This window comes from Anolis carolinensis, chromosome 2, assembly GCF_035594765.1.
Source record: "Anolis carolinensis isolate JA03-04 chromosome 2, rAnoCar3.1.pri, whole genome shotgun sequence".
NCBI lineage: Eukaryota > Metazoa > Chordata > Lepidosauria > Squamata > Dactyloidae > Anolis > Anolis carolinensis.
The window spans coordinates 289,086,949-289,114,150 of NC_085842.1; the positions used below are offsets into that span (position 1 = coordinate 289,086,949).

The 27,202-nt window shown below is 41.6% G+C and overlaps 1 protein-coding gene across 1 annotated transcript in view; it reads right to left on the reverse strand.

The window, feature by feature from the left end:
- Positions 1-21,173: 21,173 nt before the first annotated feature.
- Positions 21,174-27,202, reverse strand: part of tbca (tubulin folding cofactor A) — a 32,630-nt gene continuing 26,601 nt past the window's right edge. The window contains exons 2-4 of the mRNA XM_003216355.4: positions 26,759-26,864; positions 22,810-22,896; positions 21,174-21,490 (exon numbers count right to left, since the gene is read on the reverse strand). Of these exons, the coding sequence (XP_003216403.1) occupies positions 21,410-21,490; positions 22,810-22,896; positions 26,759-26,864 (274 nt within the window). The 3' untranslated portion in view covers positions 21,174-21,409. The remainder of the gene's footprint in view (positions 21,491-22,809; positions 22,897-26,758; positions 26,865-27,202) is intronic.

The window sequence follows — 27,202 nt, forward strand, 5'->3', positions numbered from 1 at the left end:
GCTTATAAAACTTGCCAAATGAGGACTGGCTGAGCGGGTCAAAATGGTGGTTAATGCCTCATTGGCCCAAGGGGTAATTTCAACTAGCCTGAAATAGGCTATAGTAAGGCCAATCTTAAAAAAACCATCCCTTGACTACTTAGACATGAACACCTTTAGGCCAGTGTCAAATCTCCCCTTCCTGGGCAAGGTTCTGGAACACGTGGTGGCCTCACAACTCCAGGGATTCTTGGACGACACGGATTATCTTGATCCATTGCAGTCTGGTTTCAGGCCTGGCCGTGGGACTGAGATGGCATTGGTCGCCTTGGTAGATGATCTATGTAGAGAGCTAGATAGGGGGAGTGTATTCTTTCTGGTTCTCTTAGACCTCTCAGCGGCATTCGATACCATCAACCATGGTATCCTTCTGGACCGTCTCGCCAAAATGGGACTTGGAGGCAGTCTTGCAGTGGTCCCGGTGCTTCCTAGAGGGTCGGGTCCAGAAAGTGGTGCTGGGGGACTCCTGCTCGACCCCATGGCCTTTGTTTTGTGGGGTCCCGCAGGGTTCAATTCTGTCCCCCATGTTATTTAACATCTACATGAAACCGCTGGGCGAGATCATCCAGAGTTTGGGAGTTTGGTGCCATCTGTATGCAGATGACACCTAACTCTACTACTCTTTTCCATCTGATGCCAAGGAAGCCATCCTGACCTTGAACGGTGCCTGTCAGCTGAGATGGACTGGATGAGATTGAACAGGTTGAAATTGAATCCAGACAAGACGGAAGTACTCCTGGTCAGCCATAGGGCTGATCGGGGTATTGGGTGGCAACCTTGCTGGATGGGGTCACACTCCCCCTGAAGGCTCAGGTTTGCAGTCTGGTGGTCTTCCTGGACTCAGTGCTGACCCTGGAGGCCCAGGTGTTGGCGGTGGCTGGGAAGGCCTTTGCACAATTAAAACTTGTGTGCCAGCTGTGCCCATACCTTGAAAAGCCCGATCTGGCCATGGTAGTACACACCTTAGTCACATGCAGGCTAGATTACTGTAACACGCTCTACGTGGGGCTGCCCCAGAAGAGTGTTTGGAAACTTCAGTTGGTTCAAAGGTCAGCTGCTAGACTGCTCATGGGAGTGGGATATAGAGAAAGAACTACCCCACTCCTGAAGCAGCTACTCTGGCTTCCGGTTTGTTTCCGGGCGCAATTCAAGGTGCTGGCTTTGGCCTACAAAGCCCTATACGGTTCGGGCCCAGCCTACTTGAGGGACCGTATCTCCTTCTACCAACCCACTCGAGACCTGAGATCCTCAAGAGAGGCCCTTCTCTCTGTCCCGCCACCATTGCAGGCGAGTTTGGTGGGAATGAGAGGGTCTTTTCGGTGGTGGCCCCGCGGCTCTGGAACTCCCTTCCTGAGGAGGTATGATCAGCCCCCTCCTTTTTTTTAAAAAATAATTTTTATTGTAGAATTTTATTTAACAATTATCTCCTAAGGGAATGGAGAGAGGGAAGATGAAGGGTTATAGGATGGGTGTTGGGGAGGGGAAAGGGGGTGGTGGCGTGAGGGGGGATCAGTCCAGGGGAAGAAATAGGGATTGGGGGTAGGAGAGGAGCCCTAATTGGGGTGGGGGGAGGGGATGGGGTGGACTTCCGCTCTACTATCTTCTGTTAGTCTTCCTGCTTGATTCATCTTCTTAACTCTTCTTCTACGTATTCTTCAAAGTATGTCCAGTCCGTTTCTTTCATTATTCCTCCTGTATTTTTTTTAATCAAAAAAGTTAGCTTATCCATATTCTTGATGTCCATTACTTTGTCTAGCCACATCTCTCTAGTAGGTGTTTCTGGGTGTTTCCAATGTTTGGCAATTACCAATCTCGCTGCCGTTATTAAGTAAGTATAGATTTTGTCTAAATTCTCCTTATTTTTGGCTTCTACTTTATTCTCTTTTTCATAAATATTATATAAACCTAGTAGGTAATGGTCCGGCTTACATTCCAAATTAATTTTTAGAATTTTCCTACATTCCAAATTAATTGTTGACCAGAACTTTTTAACTTTTTTACAGCTCCACCACATGTGGATATATGACCCAACCTGTTCTCTACATCTCCAACATTTATTATCTGTATTTTTGTACATTGTGGCAATTTTTTTAGGCGTCAGGTACCACCTGTGAATTGTTTTAATCCAATTTTCTTTAAGATCGGTGGCACGGCAGTACTTAATTTTTTTATTCCATAACTCCTCCCACTCATTTATTAGAATTGGTCTATTTAAGTCTCTTGACCATTTTAACATCGATTCCTTTGTTACTTCTTTTTCCGTGGCCCACTCCACTAATTTATTATATAAAATAGTTATCACCTTTTTATTTCTTTGTAGTGCTATATTCCAAAACTCATTACTTGAGTTGAATCCCACTTTTTTGTCAACATTGAAACTTTCTTTTAATTGGTAGTAATGAAACCATGACACATTCTTATAGTTAATTTGAATTTCTTCTAATTTCTTGATCTCTGGTTGTCCTTCCTTTGTGTTTGACCAGTTTAGTACCTCCTTATAAATTGGCCAGGATGACCATCCTAGTTCTCGTCTTTGATTCGCTTCTAGCGGCGAAAGCCAGAGCGGTGTCTTTTCATGGAAGAATCTTTTATACTTGATCCAAATTCTTAATAGAGCCGATCTAACGAAGTGGTTACCAAAATTTCTTTCTATTTTATGTTTATCGTGCCATAAATATCCATGCCAGCCCCTTCTTAAATTATAGCCTTCTAGTGATAAGATTTTCACTTTTTTTAGATTCACCCAATCCCTAATCCAATCCAGTGCACAGGCCTCATGATATAGTTTAAGATCTGGCAGGTTGAGCTCGCCTCTTTCTTTGGGGGTTAACATCGTCGATAGTTTAATCCTAGGCTTTTTGTTATTCCATATGAACTTTCTTATATCCTTATATCAATTATTAAATAGTTGATTGTTTCTTATTATAGGGATGTTTCTGAACAGGTACAGCATCTTTGGGAGGACTGCCATTTTAACTGTAGCGATTCTGCCTAGAAGAGATATCTTTAAATTTTTCCATTCCTCCAAATCTTTTTTTATTTCTTTCCATTTCCTCATATAATTAAGCTCCAACAAGCAATTATTTTTTGCCGCAATCCAAATGCCTAAATATTTAATTTTATTTGCTAGTTGGAGTCCCGATTGCTTCTTTAATATTTCTTGGTCCTGTAATGTCATGTTCTTTGTCAAGATTACCGATTTATCTTTATTAATTTTAAACCCTGCTAATTTACCGAATTCTTCAATTTTATTTAGCCAAAGCTTAGTATTGTCCTTAGGGTTTTCTATTATGCAGATTACGTCATCCGCAAATGCTCGGACTTTTGTTTCCTGTTTCTCTATTTTTATTCCTACTAGCTTTTTATCTTCCCTAATTGATCTCAATAAGATTTCTAGTGCCAAAATAAAAATTAGAGGCGAGAGCGGGCATCCTTGTCTAGCCCCTCTATTAATTTTGAAATTTCCAGTCGTTTGTCCATTCACTCTAATTAAGGCTTCTTGTTGATTATATATGGCATTTATACTATTTAGGAATTGAGCACCTATGTCTAGTTCTCTTAGTAATAATTTTACAAAGTCCCAATTCAGTTGATCGAAAGCTTTCTCTGCATCTAGTGCGAGAAAGCCGACTGTTTTTTGATGGTTTTGCTCATAGTATTCGATTGCGTCAATTATTTTTCTAATATTATCTTTTGTACTACGGTTTGGGAGAAAACCAGATTGATCGTCTGCAATCCAAGTGTTTAGAAAATTTGATAGCCTTTTTGCTAGGATCTTTGTAAAGATTTTATAATCCGAGTTTAGCAGCGAAATGGGTCGGTAATTCTTGACATCACATTGATCTTTCCCTTCCTTATGTATCATTATTATCTCTGCTTCCCTCCATGTCTTTGGAATAATACTTTCTGTTAGAGCCAAATTCATTATTTTAACTAGGTATGAGATTACCTCCTCCTGTTCAATTTTATAAAACCCTGCTATAAACCCGTCTATTCCAGGCGCTTTATTTGCTTCTAGATCTTTTATTGCCCCTTTCACTTCTTCTGGCGTTATTTCTCTATTTAATTCCAGTCGTTGTTCATCTGTTATCTTTTGCAGTTTTTGCTTACATAGGTATTCTACTATTTCCTCCTGCCTAATCTGTTCCTTTTCATATAATTGCTCATAATAATTTTAAAATTCTTCCTTTATCTCCTCATCAGTATACACTATTTTTCCTTGCGAGTTTATTTTTAATACTTGTTGACTATATCTTTTTTTCCTTAATATTCTAGCTAATCACTTTCCGGGCTTATTGGCGTTTTCGAATGTATATTGTTTTGCCCACTTTACCTGATTTGCTAAATTTTCTAATTCAAGGTTTTTTTCCCGATTCATTAAGATTCCAAGTTGTTGTTTTATTTTATTATTACCGGGGTTGGCTTTTAAAGCTTTTTCTTTTATTTCTATCTGGTTTTGTATTTGTTTTAAATTCACATTTCTAATTCTCAATTTCAATTTCTTTTGCTGGATGAAGAACCCTCTAGCCACCGCCTTATAGGCGTCCCATATATTTAGGGGGTCGGTCTCCTGAATATTGTTAAATTTAAAATATTCTTTCGTCATTTGCTTAATTTTTATAATATCCTCTTCTTTTTTAATCAAATTATCATTTAACCTCCACTTCATATTTATAATTTTCCTGTTGATTTCCATGATAATAGGACAGTGGTCTGATAAATCTCTAGTTAGAATCTCTACCTTGCTTATTTTTGTAGCTATTAATTTAGACGTCCAGATCATGTCGATTCTTGACCAAGATCTATGGCGATTTGAATAGAAGGTATAATCCAATTGTGTAGGGTTTCTTAATCTCCATGAATCATATAGATCATATTTGTTCTTTAATGCTATAAAATTCTGCGGTAATGTATTGTTTATTTTGGTCTTTTTGTTTACTTTTTTGTCCAGATTTTTGTCCAGTATTCCATTAAAGTCCCCCATAATAATGATATGATTAAAGTTACTTTCATTAATATGGTTTCTTAGAGTTTTAACAAATTTTCTTTTCGCCCCATTGGGTGCGTAAATATTACAAATTAATATTATTTCCGAATTTAATTCAATTTTCACAGCAACTATTCTACCATCATTGTCTTTGAATTCTAAGGATGAATTTAATTTATTATTAATGTACAAGGCCACACTTTTTTTCTTCTTCTCCCGGTCTAAAGAGTGGTATATCTTACCAAGATTATCGTTAATTAAATATTTAGAATGTTTTTGTGTGATGTGTACTTCTTGTAGGGCGATAACATCAAAATTATTTTTTTTAAAGTAATTATACGTTCTTTTCCTCTTATTGGGCGAATTCAGTCCGTTGATATTGTTTGAAAAAAACTTTATTGGTTGATTAAAATCATTCATTTGCCGCTTCCTCCTCTTCTTCTTCCTCCACGTTGTCCGTCAGCTCCTCTGTCTCTTTGTCCTTAAGAAATTGGATCAATAATTCCTCGTCTTCTTTGGGAGAGTCAAATCTTCTTTTTTTTGTGTCACGACCCAGGCTGCAGAGCACCAATAACCATACACAGAGGCCAGAATCTATCTAATATCTTTATTGTAGGAATATATAAAGTTAATAAAAACAAGTGTAGAAAATAGTCCAGAATTAGACCTTCCAGGAAAGGTCAGAATTAGTCCAAAAAAGCAATGTCCAATAAGAAATATTAAGGTCCAAAGTTGTAATCCAATAACCGAAACACTCACTTTGCCAAGCAAAGTGAGGGGAGATGACAAGGTCCTTTAGTCCATGAAACTTGAGCGAGGCTAGGAAATAACTTGATACTTGAAACAAGGCTTGAACGTGGAACAAGGTAACTAAGAACAAGAACAAGGTCCGTGGAATAACTTGATAAATCCGTGGAACAAGGCAAGGATTGATCCTGGGAAACAAGGCAAAGTCCGTAGATAAACAAAGGCTGGGAAGCAAGGCGAAGGCTGGATAGCAAGGCAAGGCTTGAGCAGGAGCGAGGCTTGAACCGGAGCGCGCTGTCCAGACACAACTCGCTCCGTAGGCTGACGAATTGACTCCGCGAAGTTACTACGCGGGTAAAACACCTAAATAGAGTCTAGCTTCCCGCCGAAGCAGTTCTCTGGGAATCAGAACCGAAAGCTAACTCTGAGACCAGATGTGAGACTCCCCAAAGATTCTCACGAGAAGCAGTCTTAATTGGCCACATTCTTAGCTGCAATCCTCGCACTCCTGCGCGAAGCTGAATCCAAACTTCTCTGTTGTTTACAAAACTCCCGGCGCAAGAATACGGGAGAAGTAGGCTCTGGGCTTGTTTGACATACTTCTGGGAGACAACTTTCTTGCAGGTGCAAGGTTCCCAGATCTGCCTGGGAAAGATCTGGCAGAGAGGAATCCAGTTCAGACTGGGAAGGTAAAAAACCCAAGTTTTCATCTTCATCAGGAATTACAATGTCCTGAGCAGGACTACAAGGCCCATGGGTCATCACACTATCCCCCTCCTCAAGGCCCCTCCCAAACTGGGGCCCTCTCCCCGAGGCGCGAGGTCGCGGTTTGGTGGGATAGGTCTGATGAAAGCGACGGGTTAGATCAGGAGCATGGACTGTGGAGGCGTCTTCCCAGGAGCGTTCCTCAGGGCCAAAACCCACCCAGTCAATGAGATATTGTAGGCGGCGGCGGTGAAAGCGAGAATCCAAAATGTCCTCAACCTCGAACTCCTCCTCCCCATTCATCAAAACAGGAGGGGGGGCCGGTTGGTCTGTATCAGGACGCACACCATCCGCCGGAAGGAGCAGGGAACGGTGAAACACTGGGTGAATGCGCATTGAACGCGGAAGTTGGAGTTTGAAAGTCACGGGGTTTAATTGCGCCACCACTGGATAGGGGCCAATGAAACGGGCATCTAACTTCCGGCAAGGGCGGTGGGAGGGCAGAAAGCGAGTGGACAGGAAAACCCGATCTCCTACCTTGATTTCGGGGCCCGGCTGGCGATGTTTGTCAGCGTGGCGTTTATAGTCCTCCTTGGCTTGGTCCAGTTGCTGGAGCAAAAGTTGTTGCACCGCTGTGAGTTCCTGCAGCCAATCCTCTGCTGCGGGAACCTCTGAAGTTTCAATGACAGGGGGGAAGAAACGTGGATGGAAGCCGTAGTTTGCAAAGAACGGCGTTTCTTTTGTAGAAGCTTGAACTCCATTGTTGTAGGCAAACTCAGACAGTGGTAACAGAGAAGCCCAATTGTCCTGTTGATAGTTTACATAACAGCGAAGATACTGCTCCAAAGTGGCATTGGTGCGCTCCGTTTGCCCATCTGTTTGGGGATGATGAGCTGAAGATAAGCGAGAGTCTATGCCCAATAGTTTTTGTAGTGCCTTCCAAAAACGAGAGGTGAATTGAGATCCACGGTCTGTGACTAAACTCTTGGGCAATCCATGTAGTCTGAAGACATGTTGAAGAAATAGATCCGCAGTTTCCTTGGCCGTGGGGAGGCCTTCGCAGGGAATGAAATGGGCTAACTTGGTGAATAGGTCCACCACCACTAAGATCGTGGTGAATCCACAGGAAGGTGGTAGGTCAGTGATGAAATCCGCGGAAATTATTTCCCATGGGCGAGATGGGGTAGGAAGGGGGTGTAAAAGCCCTGAGGGCTTCTCCCTTCGTATCTTGGAGCGCTGGCATACTGGGCAGGTGTTGACATATTTTTCCACATCCTTGCGGATCTTGGGCCACCAAAAATCCCTTAGGATCAAATGCATAGTTTTAAATAGTCCGAAGTGTCCTGCTGGTTTGCAGTCATGACACAGACGAAGCGCTTTTTCCCTGCCCGGTCCGGGTGGGATATAGACATGATTTCTATAGCAGAGCAGCCCATCTTTAAGCGAAAAGGGGAAATGCAGACCTTGGCGAAGTTGGTCCTGCGCCCAGGCATCTGCTTGCTGACTAGCCCTGATTTCTTGAGCACAGATGGGTCCTGGAGTAGGGGAAGTTGAACCAATGGGAATGGATTTGGTGTTCCCCACCGTGAGCGTGGCAAAGTTCTCAGGTTGTAGCAGTTGGGATTCAAAGGTCTCCTTGCGTCCTGCAGCGTATTCCGGTTTACGTGACAGGGCGTCTGCTTGCTTGGTTTGGGCTGGGGTCACATAATGGATCTGGAAGTTGAAACGTTCAAAGAATAAAGCCCAACGTTGCTGCCTCTGATTTAGTTTGCGGGCAGTTCTTAGATGTTCTAGATTACGATGATCAGTGTGGACTTCAATGGGAAATTTGGCCCCTTCTAGCCAATGTCTCCAAGTTTCAAAGGCTGCCTTTATGGCCAGTAGTTCTTTTTCCCAAATGGTGTAATTCCTCTCTGGTGTGGTTAGTTGACGAGAATAAAAGGCACAGGGGTGGAGGTGATCTCCCACCGGTTGTAAGAGTACAGCCCCAATTGCCACATCAGAGGCGTCCGCTTGCACCACAAAAGGGGTTCCAGGATTTGGGTGCTGTAGAATTGGCTGGGAGGTGAATAGTTTCTTTAGTTGCTGGAACCCTTTCTCTGCTTGATCAGTCCAGCGGAAAGGCTGCTTTCCACGGATGCAGCTAGTGATGGGGTCGGACCAGCGGGCAAAATCTGGAATGAACTTGCGGTAGTAGTTCGCGAACCCCAAGAAACGCTGCACCTCTTTCTTGTTAGTTGGCGCCCGCCATTCCAATACTGCTGAAACTTTGGCTGGATCCATGGAAAGCCCTAGAGGCGAGATGCGGTAACCAAGGAAATCTACCTCTTGTAGATCAAAAGCGCATTTTTCCAGCTTGGCATAAAGTCCATGATCCCGCAATCGTTGTAACACCATTTTGACGTGGTTCTCATGTTCTGATTGTGATCTGGAAAACACCAAAAAATCGTCCAGGTAGATTATCAAGAACCTGTCTAGATAGTCCTGAAAAATGTCATTGACAAAATGCTGGAACGTTGCGGGGGCTCCGCATAAACCGAAATTCATAACTCGGGACTCAAATAATCCGAATTTGGTCTGGAAGGCGGTCTTCCACTCGTCCCCTTCCCTGATGCGAACTAAGTTGTAAGCCCCCCGAAGATCCAGCTTGGTGTAAACCTTGGCTCCTCGAAGCCGATCCAGTAGATCCGAGATTAAAGGCAGGGGATAGCTGTTCCGCTTGGTGATATTGTTCAATGCTCTGTAGTCCACCACCAAGCGTAGTTCCCCTGACTTCTTCTTCACAAACATCACTGGGGAGGCGGCTGGGGATTGAGAGGGTCTGATGAATCCCTTGCGAAGGTTTGTCTCTAGGAATTCCCTGAGAGCTTCTTGCTCTGGTTCAGTCAGGGAGTAGAGATGCCCTCGCGGGATCGGGGCCCCCTCCACCAAGTCAATGGCACAGTCATAAGGTCTATGTGGGGGTAATTTTTCGGCTTCTTTCTCATTGAATACATCCCAATACTCGGAGTACTTCTTTGGCAAGGTGATGATGGGCTCGGTGTCTGTGGCATGGCATACCTTGGCTACGAGGCAATGGTTTTGGCAGTACGGTGAAGCAAACTGCAGTTCTCTGTTGGACCAGGAGATGTTAGGGTCGTGGAGAGTCAGCCATGGAATTCCCAAAATCACAGGGAAATGGGGGACCTCGGTAACAAAGAAGGAAATCTCTTCCATATGTTCCCTTATCCACATCCTGGTGGGTTCCGACCACTGACTTACGGGGCCCGTCTTGAGGGGACGGCCGTCTATGGCTTGCACCACACGGGCATTCTTGAAATCATGATATTGTAATCCCAGAGAGTCGGCATACTCTCTATCGATGAAATTGTTGGTAGCTCCAGAGTCTATCATGGCGTGGATCATGACGGGTCCCCTTTTTGCTGACCATAATGTGACCACGAGAAGGAACAGGACCCCGGTTGGCGGCTCTTGGATGGATTTTTTGACCGGGTTGGCGAGCCCCTCTACACCCGGTCGTTGGCTTCCCCCGCCGGCTGTGTGCCAGTCGGCTCAGACGCCTTCGTCTCCGTGGAGGACGCCGCCGCAAGACGGGCGGCAGGCTTCCCTTTGGCTGGGCACTCTCTGGCGAAGTGGCCCCCGTTCCCGCAGTACCAGCAGAGGTTTAAGCGTTGACGACGGGCCTTCTCGGCGGCATCTAGTCTGGGACGCACATTGCCCAACTGCATCGGCACCTCCTCGCCTCCTCTGGGGTATGGGGTTGGCGGTGGGGGTCTCCACACCGGACGTGGCTGAACGCTGGCGGGAGCGGGGGGTTTTGCCCCGGCTCTACTGCCCTGGCCTCGAACCCACTGTTTCCTGTTGGCAATCATGACTTCAGCCCGTAAACATTGATCAATGAGTGCCTCGAGGGTCTGGGGAGGATCCACCTTGGAGATTTCTTCCAGCATTTCAATGTTGAGACCCTCCCGGAATTGTCCCCTGAGGGCTACATCGTTCCAGCCGGTGTTGTGGGCCAGCACTCGGAACTCGGCTATATACTGAGACATAGGTCTGTCTCCTTGGAAAAGGCGACGGAGTTTGTGACCGGCTGCCTCCAAATTGTCCTCGATTCCCCAAGTCTCCTTGAGGTGGTCCAAGAAGTGTTGCGCTGATCTTAGGTGTGGAGAGGCTTGGTCGAACAGTGCCGTCGCCCAGCTGGCCGCTGGCCCGTCTAGAAGACTGTAAACCCATGCCACTTTGATGTCTTCTTGGGGAAACTCGGCAGCACGGGCCTCCAGATAAGCTTGACATTGGCGACGGAAGACATGAACCTTAGAAGCTTCTCCAGTAAACTTGGTTGGCAACGCCATGGCCGGAAGACGAACTCCGCGTTCCTTCAAACCCCTTATTTCTCCATCCTGTGCATTGAGCTTATCACGGATTCGGTCCACCTCTTCCTTGTCGATGGTGTAGGTAATCGGCTGGCCGCTCGGCCCAGGTACGGTTCCGGTAGACATTCTGGCCGAGGTTAATTGGTGCTTAGGGGCGCGGAGTCAAACTGTCACGACCCAGGCTGCAGAGCACCAATAACCATACACAGAGGCCAGAATCTATCTAATATCTTTATTGTAGGAATATATAAAGTTAATAAAAACAAGTGTAGAAAATAGTCCAGAATTAGACCTTCCAGGAAAGGTCAGAATTAGTCCAAAAAAGCAATGTCCAATAAGAAATATTAAGGTCCAAAGTTGTAATCCAATAACCGAAACACTCACTTTGCCAAGCAAAGTGAGGGGAGATGACAAGGTCCTTTAGTCCATGAAACTTGAGCGAGGCTAGGAAATAACTTGATACTTGAAACAAGGCTTGAACGTGGAACAAGGTAACTAAGAACAAGAACAAGGTCCGTGGAATAACTTGATAAATCCGTGGAACAAGGCAAGGATTGATCCTGGGAAACAAGGCAAAGTCCGTAGATAAACAAAGGCTGGGAAGCAAGGCGAAGGCTGGATAGCAAGGCAAGGCTTGAGCAGGAGCGAGGCTTGAACCGGAGCGCGCTGTCCAGACACAACTCGCTCCGTAGGCTGACGAATTGACTCCGCGAAGTTACTACGCGGGTAAAACACCTAAATAGAGTCTAGCTTCCCGCCGAAGCAGTTCTCTGGGAATCAGAACCGAAAGCTAACTCTGAGACCAGATGTGAGACTCCCCAAAGATTCTCACGAGAAGCAGTCTTAATTGGCCACATTCTTAGCTGCAATCCTCGCACTCCTGCGCGAAGCTGAATCCAAACTTCTCTGTTGTTTACAAAACTCCCGGCGCAAGAATACGGGAGAAGTAGGCTCTGGGCTTGTTTGACATACTTCTGGGAGACAACTTTCTTGCAGGTGCAAGGTTCCCAGATCTGCCTGGGAAAGATCTGGCAGAGAGGAATCCAGTTCAGACTGGGAAGGTAAAAAACCCAAGTTTTCATCTTCATCAGGAATTACAATGTCCTGAGCAGGACTACAAGGCCCATGGGTCATCACATTTTGTGTCTTTAGGGTTCTTTTCCTTTTCTGCAGACTCCAAATGTTTTTTTTGAGACAGGTCTTTCTTTAATTTTCGGTAAAACTCGTCCGCTTTCTCTTCTGAGGTGATCCAGGTTTTTTCGTCATTGTAGGTCACCATGATGCCCTCGTATTTCTCCCATCGAAATTTTATTTGTAGCCTTTTTAATTCGTCCGTGAGGAAGAAATAATGCCTGCGCCTGTTTAATATAGACAGTGGGAACTCTTTCAAAACAATTTTTCTTTCTTTATGAAAAATTGGGTTGCTTTTGTTGTTTCTCAATACTTCATCTCTATAATTTTTCCTTGCAAAATGGACAATTACATCCCTAGCCACTTTATTTTTTTTTTTTGCATAGTTCGTATTTATTCTGTATGCTCTATCTATTTGGACATTGGTTTCCTGCTCACTGCTTTTCATAGACTTTGCTACCAATTTGATTATGGTGTTTCTTATGTTCTCTTTAGCTTCTTCTTGGACATTCCGAAATCTTAATTGAAATTCAGTTTCACTTAATTCCATTTTTTTCCTGTAATTTTTCTAGTTTAATGTTCTTTGCTTCAATCACTTCTACTTTCCTTTGTATTTTGTTTCGTGTCCTTTCTTCTTTTAATTTCTCATCTTTCAATTCAAGAATGTCCTTTGTATTTTTTTGCACCTCACTTTTAATTGTGCTCATCTCCTCTCTCAATTCTTTTTTTATCTCAGTCAGTTCTTCCTGAAATAATTTTTGCTGCAAGTCTTGTTTAGATGCGATGGCTTGGATATCTTTTTGAAGCACGTCTTGTTTCTCCGAGACCCGTTGGATCTCTCTTAAAAGGTCTTTCAAATTCACTTCATCTGGTGCCGAGGTAGAATTCCTCCTTTGGATTGTTTTCAGTTCTTTCCAGTCTTTGTCCATTTTTCCCTTAAAGGTTGCCATTTTCCTTTTGCGTGTTGTTATTTTTCACTTATTATGTTATATTTCTGATTCAATATATAAATATATATATGTCGCGAATTGTACTGAGTCAGGTCTATTTCACGTTGGCTGGTACAATTTCTAGATCTCTATATCACCAGAATATCTTTATTTATAGTCTCTGGTTCCACACAGATTACTCTGATTAAATCGTCAGGCTCTCTTGCCGATATCTGGAATCTCCACTTCTTTTGTTTGGGGAGCTATATCAAGTGTTCCCTGTAATAGAAACACAGCTTGCAGAGCAATTAATAATATTGTACCAATGTCCTCCACTCCGTAATCTCCGTTATCTCTCTACTCAGGCACTGCTACTCACAGAGCCCAATCTCCTCCAAATAGCAGGATAACTCCGCCAGCCTATAATGCCGATAGACTCTATATCCCCCAACCTGTCTTTAAAGGGAGCCTGTTGCTCGGTGCACCCTTGTTTTACTTACTCTATCCGGCCTTCTCTGTAATTTATGGTCGAGTCTAGCCTCTATTATAGGCTTTATTAGATTCCGGACTGGTTTGATCCAGCTTGTTTCCAGTCGGGAGATTTATGTCGCCGTCCCCCCTCTGCGTATTTCCTTCCTCGTTGTGTGCGTCAGTTGAAGCCTTCCCTCCGTGTTCCTTCCGTTTGCTTAAGGCAGTTCTCGCTTGGGCTGCGGGCTCCCCCACAGCTCTCGCGAGTGCATGCCTATCTGCTGGGAGTTTCTGTAGACACAACACCAACGTTTCCCCAAGGTCAGTGATTTTCCAACCTTTCCAGCCTCACAGATCCCAATTCAGGAGGTGGAGTTATGCTCAGGGGGGGAGGACAGTCTCTCTTTGGTGTCCTCTGAAAGAAGGCTGCTTTTAAGACACAGTTAGGGAGATTTCCCCTCGCTGAGAATTCTTTTTGAATATCCACCGTCAATAAAACCAATCCCGACCGCATATACTCCGCCTCTTTCTCCGATATCCTAGACCGGCACCTTCACAAATTAGTCAATTAGAAAACACCAACATTTGGATTAATTTGGATTATTTTCCAACTGGATATTTACAGATATTTACAGAATGCTAAGAGAGTTCTTTGTACTTTATACTTTTGCATCGGGCTTAGGAGGACTGGCTTAAATCTGCCTCATAGCCTCTGATGAACTGGACACATAACCTTATAGTCTTGTACTTCACTACCAAATATCCACCTCAGTCGATAGTGAGCTCAATATAGTTGTTTGAACTTACGTTTCCTATTCCAGCTCCCCCATGTCTGGATTCTCGTATCACTTCGCTTCTGTTCTTTCTTGAGGCGAGCACGGCAGACAGCTTGTATAGAGGTGCCCCTCTACCGCACGAATCGCGCCATGCTAGTCCTGGCCATCCGGACCCTCTCAACCCTCCACCCTTGAGGGGCGGCTGATTTTTGGGGCCATCGGTGGTCGCTACGGACTTTGCTGACCCTCCCGTGTCGATCCGCGGCGAGGGGTAGAGCCAATGGCTCAAAATAGGCGCGATCTCGTGTGCACCATCAGGAGCTCCGATGGTGCACGCCTGTCGCCATTCAGCGCTCACCGGAAGTCCCTGATCAGCCCCCTCCTTACTGGCCTTTCGTTCCGCAAATTAAAACCTTTCTGTGGAGCCAAGCCTTCCCAGACGAATGATAATAGGCACTGCCAGTCTGATAAATAATTTGATAATACCTGACAAATAACTTCAGTGGCCAGAGGTTATGGATATCTGTAAATGGTGCTTGCTGCATGTTTTTAAAATTGTTTTATTTGATATGTTAATTGGGCTTTTATATTAAGATATTGTTATGGTTGAGCCTTCTGGCTCCGATACTAGGAGACGGGGTCGTAAGACTCCTCGAGAGTCAGACTCTTTTGAGGAGCGCGAAAGGAAACGGCTCCGGGACTTATTTGCAGAACCAACAGATGAAGACTCATTTGAGGGTTTTACCGAGCGAATGGAGGAAGAGATGGTTAGCTCAGAGGAGGATGACATGGAGTGGACTCGTGTAAGGGAGGATTTGGGTGTCACCGGCAATGATAGTATGGGAGACGATTGGCGGGTTGCAGGATCAGACCCATGGACGGGCTGGAGGGATGGAGCGGGATCCACAGCTGGGGATGCTGTGGGGCATAGTCAAAGGTGTTTTAGCTCTGATGAGGATGATGATGATGAGGCACCTGGAATTAGGATAGCAGCTGACAGCGATGAGGAGTTATGAACTGGGATAAAATGGGGTTTAGGATCAATGGCTAATTGCGTTGGGCAAGGTAATCTGGACGAACGCTTGGGCTCTTGTTGGGGAACTTCCTGAAGACGGGTGTGATTCGTTGCTGGATACGTAAGTTACTAAGGACACTGGGCATAGACGGCGGGAGGAACTGTGTGGGGTTTTTCTGTGCAACTTGTGTTTAATCTTGATAGCTTGGACCTCCGTCGTCTTTTTGATGGACATTAATTACCTACTCTGGATTGACGCTGGACTGACTGACTGACTACGACCTTGGACTATCCCTTCTGTGGCTATCGGTGGAACTTGTGGAACTTTAGACGTCTGCGCTTGGCTTTCGACCTTGGACCGGATTGGGACCCTGCTGACCGCCGTTACCCTGATTGATGTGCCTGGACCTGGATTTCGCTCGTTGCACGGAGGAGTAAACAGCCTGAGTTACTCATCTGTAGCTTTTGAGTAGAAGAGAGGAATCTGCTGCCAGTTTTTTGTGTTCATTTTGACCTCTGTTTACCAACTTTTGTTTGTTTAAATTGTCAGGCTGAAGTAAGCACTTTTGATTTAATCCGGATTAAACTCCTGTTTAATCCGGTTTATTCTTTCGAACCGTTTTAATTCAAACGAAGTTGTTTCTGTTACTTTTCACACTGAAGACAAGTGTTTGCCTAGTCCTTTGTTTCCTACGGGCATTTTTTAGTTCTGTAACCTCAATAAACTGTGTTGTACTCTATTTGGTGGCGTTCTGTCTATGACAGATATGGTGTTTTAATCTGATTTTGTATTGTGGTCGGATGTATTTGTATGAATTTTATATGTTATATGCCGCTTTGAATCCCATCCACGGGAGAAAAGCGAGATAGAAATAAATAAATAAATATTATATTGTTCTGCTTTATTTATACCACAGTAATTTTTATATATTTATAATCTTTTATTATTTGCTTTGAACTGGATTATATGAGGCCCCTTCTAGTTCAATACAGATACTGTGGATTATATCTGCCTTGGAATTCTGGGTTATATAGCTGTGTGGAAGGGTCTTGAATCTACACTGTCATATCATCGAGTTCAAATCAGATAATCTGTGTTTTATCAGCAGTGTGGAAGAGGCCTAAGTGAGACCTAACTCTGTTTGTCGCCATTGTGGCTGAGTGGGTTGCTAGGAGACGATGGGGCAGGGCCTAAAGGGGTGGGGCCTACCCTCCTGACCGGCAGCCAGGGAGAAAAAGGCTTTTTCACATCTTCTAATTTGGACTTTATTTTTCTAGTTTTTGTTTGTTTGTTTGTAAGACATAGATTGGATGACTATGTCTTTTGTGGCCAAATTTGGTGTGATTTGGTTCAGTGGTTTTGTTATTTACTCCATAGTAAAACAGCACATTACATTTTTACATAGATATATAGATATAAGAAACTGAATAAACAAGTTGACAGCAGCTTTTATGAAGTTTTTATAACTAGCTGTTTTTAAAACAGTTCTTTTATAAACATTGTGCATCCATATGCTCCTAACAGATAGAAGCAGTTGCACGTGAGGTTGTGGCTGTTACTGAAGATATTCAAGAAAAAAGCATACAAAGAATAGTAAGGCCAGTCCCCCAAGTGGGAACAATGTAACACACTGTGGATCTAGTTTTTAAAACAAAGTTAACCACTCCTTCTCTCCTATCCATAAAACTGAACCTATGTCAAATGCAGTTGCTCTTGTATAGGTGGCTGAACTTTGCAGTAAAATTAATTTTATTTAGGAAATAGATATGCCCATTTTCAATGTAAATAAAATCTGCCAAACACATTGCAGCCAAGCTTTTAATTAAACAATGTGTCAGTAAATAATTATTGTCCTAAAAACTCTTCATAATTCAGATCAAGGTCTGGGTAATGGCTGTATTTGTAATGAGAACTAATATGAAATCATTTCAAAAACACAGGAAATGTCCCAAAATTGTACAAGATGTGGTTTGTATCACTGTGTGACCTTAGGTCAATAAAATTCTCTCAGTCTGATCTACTTGATATGAGGATAAAGTGTAGAGCAGGCCCCATCTATACTAATTTTGATCCCACCAGTGGAAAGGTGGGAAATAAATATAAATGCTGGCAACAACAGCTACACGATAGGCGAAGGAAAGATTGATTAATAAACAAATAGTGAAATTGACAAGCTCTTCTCAGAAGTAACATCCCTTGGGTTATGCTATAAAAGCCTTGTGTGTAAAAGGGAGAATCTTGACAATTGTGCTCCCAACTCTAAATCAGAGACAACATTTCAAATCAAGGATGTCTTTGTTTGTTTTAAATATTGACCCAAACTAAACCATCACGGGAACAATTGAGCCAAAATCCTATGTTCGTTTTGGAATGCCAATCTCAAAGCTAAGGAGAGAATTTGAATATTAGTCCACTTAAAACAAAAAGGAGTTGTGTAAACAAGGAGAACACAAATATCAGAACGTATGGAGGAGCTAAATATTGGGAGACTTGAGAAACGCTAATCAAAATTTAAATATTAGTGTTTATGAGTGGCATAGAATTCAGAGGCTGTAGATATGTGATAAGTTTTCTCATTTAGTGAATAACTTCTTATAATATTTATCCAAATTAAGAGTGTACTTCAGTGAAAGTACCAGTGAAAATGTCAAAACTGGAGACATATACATACAATTTTCACTCCCATACACTGTTTTGCTGTTTGTAGCCAAAGGTATGAAAATTATGAATACCATTTAAACTGTGCAGAAATGTTTTTCAAACATGTATCCTCATATGTTATAGACTAACTTCCATAAACCACAGACAATAAGCAGAGATTCTAGGAGGTCCATTCCAATAATATCTGGAGTCCAGGTTTAGGAACCAATATTGTTTGTAGATAGTGACTCAGGAATGTGGGGATATCATGCAGATGGGAGTTTCTATTGCTTGTGAAACAAAATAATTTTTTTCTTTGTAACTACACATCAGGAAGTGTGTGATCTCTCAGATCGGCTGGACTTGAAAGCTCCCCCAACCGGGGACAATCTCACCCCTTCATATAACTAACCTTCCCAAGTAAATATATTTCTCCAAACCATGCTGATTGTTAGTGCCATTTTGGCAAATGGCTGGGGCTTCTGGAGCAGTTTAACAATGTGCAAGAAATCAAACTTAATAGAAGTACTTGTTTATAGGTCAATTTCACTGCCCCCATAGCAAACCTGTTTTACAACATGACAAGATTATGACATGCAATTGCAGTTTAAATCATGTTTGGATTCCTCCTTGGGAGCTTTGTGTTCAAGCATCAAGCAATCTAGCCTTGAGCAGGGGTCCTCAAACTTTTAAAGAGGAGGGCCGATTCACGATCCCTCAGACGGTTGGCGGGCCGGACTGTGATGAAATAGTCCAAAATCAGGATTGTTGTTGTTTTGTGCCTTCAAGTAGAAGGTGTAGCCAAGAAAAGTAGCCATCTGCTTCTTTTTTAAAACCTTAAAAAAACTTTTTTGTAACAAAGACAAACGTAAACACTGGAAAGACAGGAAGCAAAATGGTTTCAAAATATTTGAGAAAGCATTAACCACTTCTCAGATCTAAAGGTAAATGCAAATCATTTGCAGAGGCACCAAATAACATCTTGAGAAATAAAGTACCTAATTACCCGGTGTACTTCATAAGCATTATCTAGTATTGAGCAAAGGTGTATCAGCACTAATCTCAAGTTTAAAGGATTGGCAGCTACCTCATAGTGTCAGAATCTTGAGGAACAAGCAAGAGACCTACCTACATACAGTATGGGATCTTGATCTTTGTATTCCCGTACTAGAGAATTCATCATTTATTTGGTTTTAACAATGAAACATCAATCTTGGTAACAGACAGGGAGTTCTTTTTCTATCTTACGCTTACTCTCTACTACACTTATAGTAATTTCACATTCCTTTTGACATGGCCGTCAAAAGAATATATAAGTGCAGAGAAAGTATATTGTCACCACCACCTGGAAGTTGTTGACCACAAGTATCCACTGGTTTAATGAAAACATCTACTACCATTAGATATGAATCCCTTTACATAAAGATTTTTCCAGTATCTTTGTACCATTCCCAATTTGTCCCTCTTACTCATCTTTGAGAGAGAACTGATGGTGAAAAAGAGTAAGAACCAATAGGATTTTCTGTTTATTGAGGGAAATCTGCTGTGTATCTAAGAAATGTTCACCCTATGAACTGTGCGATATCCAAACAATGGTCCTGCTGGGCAGGAAGGTACTTATAGCTGGGTCTAACAAGCAAATGGGAGATAAGTAAAGTGCTGTCATTATTACTGTGAAGGCAAGGACCTATTTGATTCTTTGTCTACAAAGCCAATTTATAAAGAAATTCAATTAAACAATACATCTACTTTTCCTCAAGAGTACAATTCAAGGCAGTAAGAGTGAGACCCTTCCTTAATGTTTGAATATAGTCTGAGTCCTTGGAGATGTATTTAGGAAAAAGAAGTGCACAATGGAATTAATTATATCCAGAAGAGGTCATATTTGTGGGAATCAACAGGCCAGTTAATGGGATGTGATAGACAATTAATGGCTATCCCTACACCTATTTTCCCCTGTCCCCCCGCCCACCACAAGAAGAGACTGGGTGCCTTTCCATTATGTCCTTGGACCTAATGCTACTATTAATTAACCTAAGAGGCAGTTCATAATGAAGACTCAATCATTTGTGATTTATCATGAATGAGAAAGCTGACCTAGTGAGCACTACCAAGATGAAAGAGTCTGATAGGGTATGCCTATCTTAGCTATGCCCATCTTAGTATTTGGTACAATACCAGCTCAGACTAATTAGAGCCAGTGTATGCCTGGTTGTGGATGCCTTGGTCATCCTGTGTAATGTCCAAATACAAGAGAAGGGATAGAAAGTGTCTCTCTTTTGGTGGTTCTGGAACTTTCAACAGCTTTCATTACCATCAGTGATAGTATTATCAAAGGCTGTTTGAACTGGGAATTGAAAGGTCTGTTTTGCAGCACCTTCACTCTTATCTGGATGGGCAACCTCAGGTGGTGTTGGAGGCACTACTGCTCTGCCCCACAGAGGCTTCACTTTACATCCCTTGAGGTTCTATTTTGTCCTTTGTGCTTTTTAACATGAAATCATAGGTGAAGATTGTCTGTAGGAACAGAATGAGATGTCATGTAGATTCCCTTTATCATCAAAGTCAGATGGAGCAATAGCCATCTTGAACTGCACTTTGGACCTAGTCAATTGGAACTAAACATGATTCTAAGAATCAGTGTTAAAACTCTAGACAAAAATCTAATACATTCCTTACATTGCATACCTTCATAGGTTTCTCTTTGGCCCTACTGCACACAATTGTGAAATGGGCACCTAATGGACAAACACTTTCTACATAATGAACCACAGTCCATGGAATGCCTTTGCTAGACACATCGATAGACATTATTATAAGATTCTTCTTTTTCAACAGGCATTTTAATCTTTAATTGTTTGATTTCATTATAAATTCTATAGCTGATTTTAATATCATCATTTTAATACCAAAGAGATGCATTATTGTTTTAGCTATTACGTTAATGATTGTTATTGGCACTTACTAGTTGGGCAGCATATGTATTTAATAAATTAACAAAGATACCTTCAGTTATATTATAGCTACATAGAGCTCATGTGTTTCTAGTGACGGCATACACATGGAAACTATATACAACTGGGAAATCAGAACAGCATATTTGATTTGTAACTTGTGTGCACACATGAAATATACACTTGCAGAAAAACTGACATAGGAAAACAAATTATCTACAGAAAAGGCCAATCTTGAGTTTTCCACACTACAATATTTATTATACCAGTTGCACTGTCTGTGGGGATTCACTTCCTGCTGTACCACCCGCATGTAATGATTTTGGGCATATGCACTAGGCTGATATCTTTAGGGTCAAACAAGGCTACCTTTGTATTATTTGAACTAGTAATCATCTGAACAAAATGTTCATTCTTTTATTTCTTTTTTATTTGCAGTCTGTATTCTGATTATACAGCTTTCAAGAAAGTGTTTCGAAAAATTTCAAAGAAAGATTAGGCTAAATTAGTTTAAATTGAATAAAAAACAGTTTTAGCACATCATCATACGTAAAGACTACACAAATACAGCAATGGCCAAATATTAGTAAAGAGTGGCAAATGGACCCAATACCGAGGCAAACATAAAGTAGTGTAAACACAATCTAGGCATCTAACTTTATTGACTCCAGTACTGAGAATGCATCTTTATATTCATCAGTTTCTTCCAATTCCTTTTCATTTTCCTGAAATCAAACAAATTAGAAAAAATGTTTTACTATTTTTAAAATGATATAATCCCACCTCTTCCCCTTAAAATCAATGTACACATAATCATCCTCGAAGGCTGGTGTAGGAATCACGTGACGTTCTGGGTCTAGATGAATTGCAATTCCCAGCATTCATCAATATTGTCCAGTTACTGGGAATTGCAGGCCGACAGAAATGTGAAATATTCAGATAACGAAATGAACCACATGGTGAACCACTTATTAATCCAGACATTAAAAAAATACATTATGCCTGCCTTAATTTCAAATTAACAAGATGCTTGGGGGATTATTTGGAATGGACAGTACACAGCAGACATACTTTAACAAAAGAATACATTTATCCAAGATTATCCACCTAGTGCAGTGGGGCAGTAAGCTCTGTATCCAGACACTAACTAGTATATCATATATGTGATAAATAATCTATTTTCAAGGATAATACAAATGATGAATATTGTGCTTATTGTATTTTAAAAATGACGCTTAACACATGTATGGCCGTCTATCATTAACAGATTATGCCAATCAAGTATTATTTTTCTTAAACTGTACAGACAAAACAAAGGGTGGTTTTTGGAAAATTTTCACCTCACATTTTTTGGGGGGAATATTGAAGCTATGTCTAATGTGGTCTCTTCTTCCAACTCTATGATTCTATTATTAGTTTTACATCTAGATTAACAAAAAGGTGCCGTTTAAAAAGGCAAGCTTTAGTAAGTTTAAAATACTTTACATTTACAAACTTTTGCTAATTGTGAGATTAGTTTTTAAATCAGTGTAGCTGAAAATTGGGAGTTTGCTTTCTGGACAGAAAGATTGAGTTTTTTTTGGGGGGGGGGGGGGTATTCTAATACAAGGATGGAGGATGATATAGCCAGCCAACAGTGCAATCCTTACCTCCCCTCTACACCTAGAACCACATGTTCCTCAGATACTTTTGTTTTCACAAGAGTCCCTATCATAATCATAACTGGAAGAGCTGCAATGTTACTTCTGGCTGCCATTTTTAGACAGACTCCAAAGAAAAATGGAGGTATTCTGGCACAATGGGGTGTGTGAGAGAGAGATAATTACAGGCACTTAAAGGGGGGAGGATACCCACCTCTGCTGTAAGAGGATTTTTAAAAAATGGGCATTTCTTCTGATGACTGGCAGATTTTAAAATTCCCATACTTTCAATTAATGCATTCTACTATTAAAGAAATGTATATGAAGATCTATTCGCTGAATTACAACGCTTCAACTTGATAAGAGTAAAACTATTCGCTTGACAGCCCACTGTCAATACTTACCAATAGCTGAACAAGATCGGCCCGTGCAGCTTCTAATCTGCGTTGGCAATCTGGAATCATCATTCGAGATTCCTGCAAGACTTCAATCTGCAAAATAAAAACTCATGAAGTACATGAACTCTTCAAGACTAAAATGCAACTTTGCTTTTTACACTAGCTATTCAAAGATTGGTGTGTATGCTCATAGATAGAAAACAATGCTATTTTATTCAAGACACAGTATCTGAGAATCCTTTCCTTATAATCAAACCAAGAATTGTTAAAAGGCTTCTGATGAAATATTTGTTTTTTAAAAACTATTTAATATAAACTATTTCCCCTGCTGTCACAAACAGCTTTGTCCAAAATGGGATCAGCTGGTTATATAAATATCTCCTACATCTTTTGGGTAATAAATAAAAACAGTGTTCAGATAATACCACACAGAGATAATTACTGCATGAAAAAAGTTATTGAGTTATTGATCACATTGTATGCTCACTGCAGGAGGGTCTGACTAAAAGAGAAAGGTAAAGAAAAATGAAAAGCAAAGACCAGCAGGCTCATATTTTTTATGCTCATCATGCATAAAAAGTTATTACTCATCCTTGGACTTCATTTTAGGAGACAGATTATTCGCACCATGCTTTTTGAACAAAATTACGGATCTGGCACCCCACTGAATGTGAACATCTTGCATACATCTTCAGGAGACAATTTTGTAATTGTACACAAACCCATCCTATTTTATTTCATGGAATATTTTCAGCCCAAATTCACACAATGAAAAGGTGGTTCAAAAAAAAAGTTGATACCCAAATGTATCCAGCCAGGAAAGAAATGAAAATCAATTTGCTAATTTGTTAAGCATGAAGATTCTTACTGAAATGCTAACACATAAAACTGAACAGGATTCAGGGTGTGCAACAACTGCAAGTGCCTATAGCTACAAAAAGAATCTGGCCTGGGTATGGCAGTCAAGTAGGTAGAGGAACATGTCCTACTCCCAGAAAAAAATCAGAATGCACCAGGACAAAGTACCCATTCCAGCCACTAGAAGCTCCTTCTGTGAATGCTCATTTTTAATGTTGTTGTTGCTTCCCTCATTCTACAAACAGTGCCAGAGTTATTTCTTACTAATCATCAGACCAGTGTTTTGCAAGCAATGTCACAACAAAATTCCACCTAAAGTAACTAGTAAACATTTTAATTTAATAGAAGTAACAGAATCAGTAGAGAAGGAGGCAGGCTACCAGTATTGTCAAAGTCGATAGCAATTGTTGTTTTGGGTGTATCTTTTTCAATACTAGTGTAGGCAGATTGACCAAGTCCAATGTCTTAGGTTGAACACATTTCTTGTACGTATTCTTTGTATTTGCCGATTTGTCCTTTGCCTTGTGCCCCACTGCAGACAGTAGGTTTACTGCAGGAGTCAGGGTGATAGATACTGCTTGGTCAGCAGTAATAAGTGCCAAAACAGCTACCAGTAACAAGTTGATCAATGGCATCAATAGTTGCTTCCCAACCTTCGTAATCAACATCAAGGCCCTGTGACCAGCTGCCACTTGTGAGCTGATTTGTAGAAACTATTCCCAGAAGGTGTGAAGCATCTGGGAAGTAAAACTTCAGCTGATTGAACACTTATTGATAATCTCCCTTTAACCAAGGCAAAGAATGCCTGTTTGACAAATCAACCTTATGATCAGACCAAAACAAAGTTTGAAGGGAACAGTAGAGCCCATGGGGGTTTTGGGAACTATAAGGGGAAAAAATAGTGAAAATAAAGCTTGGGGTTTTTTTTATATTCAATTAAGAAAAGAAAGTAAACAGAGAATTATGAGGAAAAAGGAAGAGTGGGAAGCAAAAGTGGCTTGGTGACTGGAAAATATGCGGCAGGGAGGGAACGGATGTTCCTGCCATGCTGCTAAGCGCCAGATCAGCGGTTCTCAATCTGTGGTTCCCCAGGTGTTTTGGCCTACTACTCCCAGAAATCCCAACCAGTTTACCAGCTGTTAGGATTTCTGGGAGTTGAAAGCCAAAGACGTCTGGGGACCCCAGGTTGAGAACCACTGTGTTAGATCTTTCCAAATGAGACTTCAGCACAAGTACAAACTTATTTTTGTGGGGCAGAGAGACCATGATGAAGAACTAGTAACATTTTCAATCCTATGGAAAAAACTATACAAGCAAACAAACTCCACCATTGGAATCACCTATTTTTCTCTGTGCTTCTTCACATACTGTATTTTTGAAGGTTCATATTACAAAAAAAGGAATTTGCTGTCAAATGTAACGCGAGGCAGTGGTGGCCACGAAAAGACTGGTGGAAAGCTGTGCTCCTCTGTCAGGCCTGGTGGGAAGATGGTGGCAGCTGCAAAAAGACTGACAAGAAGCCAGGGGTGGCTGCAAAAAGGCTGGTGAGAAGTCGGCTTCCCACCAGGCCCGCTGGAGGGGTGGTAGCTTCCCACCAGCCTCCACCTCTCTCTTCTCCATCCCCAGCCAGGATCTCTTGCCTAATGACGAAGCCAGGTTTACGTGTGCGATTCCAACACACAATTGAATCTAATGTGCACCTCAATTTTGGCAGTGTAATTCAGTCAAAAAAGGTGAGCACTAAATTCACATAAATATGGTAACATAAAGGGAAGGATACTTTAAAACTGAAATGAGCCAGGGGGCCATTTCTCCACCAGCCGAATACACAAAATTACATCTATACATTTAATATCAATTTCACTTCAACATGGAGAACCAAAGCCCATTTGTCAATACATACCATGCACGTTAATTCCATTCATGTAGACCAGGGGTCCCCAAACTAAGGCCCGGGGGCCGGATGCGGCCCATCGAAGCCATTTATCCGGCCCCCACAGCACAAAGGCAGAAGGGAGTTGGGCTAAATGACCCAAGGGGTCTCTTCTTCTCTTAGAAACATTATTATTATTATTATTATTATTATTATTATTATTATTATTATTATTATTATTATTATTATTAACATTGAGGCTGGGTGACCATCTGTCAGGGATGCTTTGCTTGTGCTTTTGGTGCACAGAGGTAGAAGAGGATTGGACTCAATGGCCCAAGGGGTCTCTTCCAACCCTCTTTATTATTATTATTAACATTGAGGCTGGGTGACCATCTGTCAGGGATGCTTTGCTTGTGCTTTCGGTGCACAAAGGCAGAAGAGGGTTGGACTCAATGGCCCAAGGGGTCTCTTCCAACCCTATTATTATTATTATTATTATTATTATTATTATTATTATTATTATTATTATTATTATTATTATCATTGAGGCTGGGTGGCCATCTGTCAGGGGTGCTTTGCTTGTGCTTTCGGTGCACAAAGGCAGAAGGGGGTTGGACTCAATGACCCAAAGGATCTCTTCCAACCCTCTTTTTTATTATGATTGTTGTTGTTATTATTAATACTATTATTAATTATTGCTCGGTGGCCAACTATAGTCTGGCCCTCCTACGGTCCAAAGGATCGTGAACTGGCCCCCTGTTTAAAAAGTTTGGGGATCCCTGATGTAGACCATTCAAACATACCCAAGGAAGGAGACAAATGAAAAAGGGAAGGAAGGGCATTATCTAACAATACGCAATTTTTTCCCCTTATCCTATTTTTTCCCCCTCAATGTACTCTCCCAAAGCAAGGGAATGATTTGCTATATAGTTTTCAAACACCTTACCTCTGCAGGCCTCACTGATGAGAGAAACCTCAATGGCAGGAGGAGGCAAATGGCCATAGTACTGAATGTTAATGTTTCTGAACAAGTGGATATGAGGACTTTACCATACAAGATTGCTATATATATTTTGAACAAACCGTCCTTTCAGAACAGATGCATTCGAAATCAGATTATTATTTTTTTGCAGGGAGGGGTGAAATCTTGGGATTACTACAAGATCTTTCAGGTAAACTGTAAAAATCAATAATATAACCATGGGCAAGGAAATTCCTTACCTGCTTTTTTATTGAATAGTCATCAGGATCTTCAGTTTTCATTTTTTCAATCTTTTCTTCCTGCTGTTTTGCTTCTTTTTCATACATAACCCTTTCCTTTGCCAAACTGCATAGAAAAATATTGAATATTTTTTGTTATTAAAATGAACTTTTTCTGATAAGATATGACTCACTATAACAACAACAACAATAATTACTTTATTCTTATATCCCGCCACCATTTCCTCAAAGAGACTCGGAGCGGCTTACACAAGGCACAACGTGCATAAAAACAGGACATGAAATAAAAGACAATAAAACACAATAAAATACAATTGAATAAAACACACACGCATGTAACAACAGAAAAAAACCCAGAATAAAATAGCGTTCATCTGTCAATGGCGATAGCTAATATAAACATGGCCAGGCTGTAAACAATAGGGCCAGGGAATGGGAATAAGT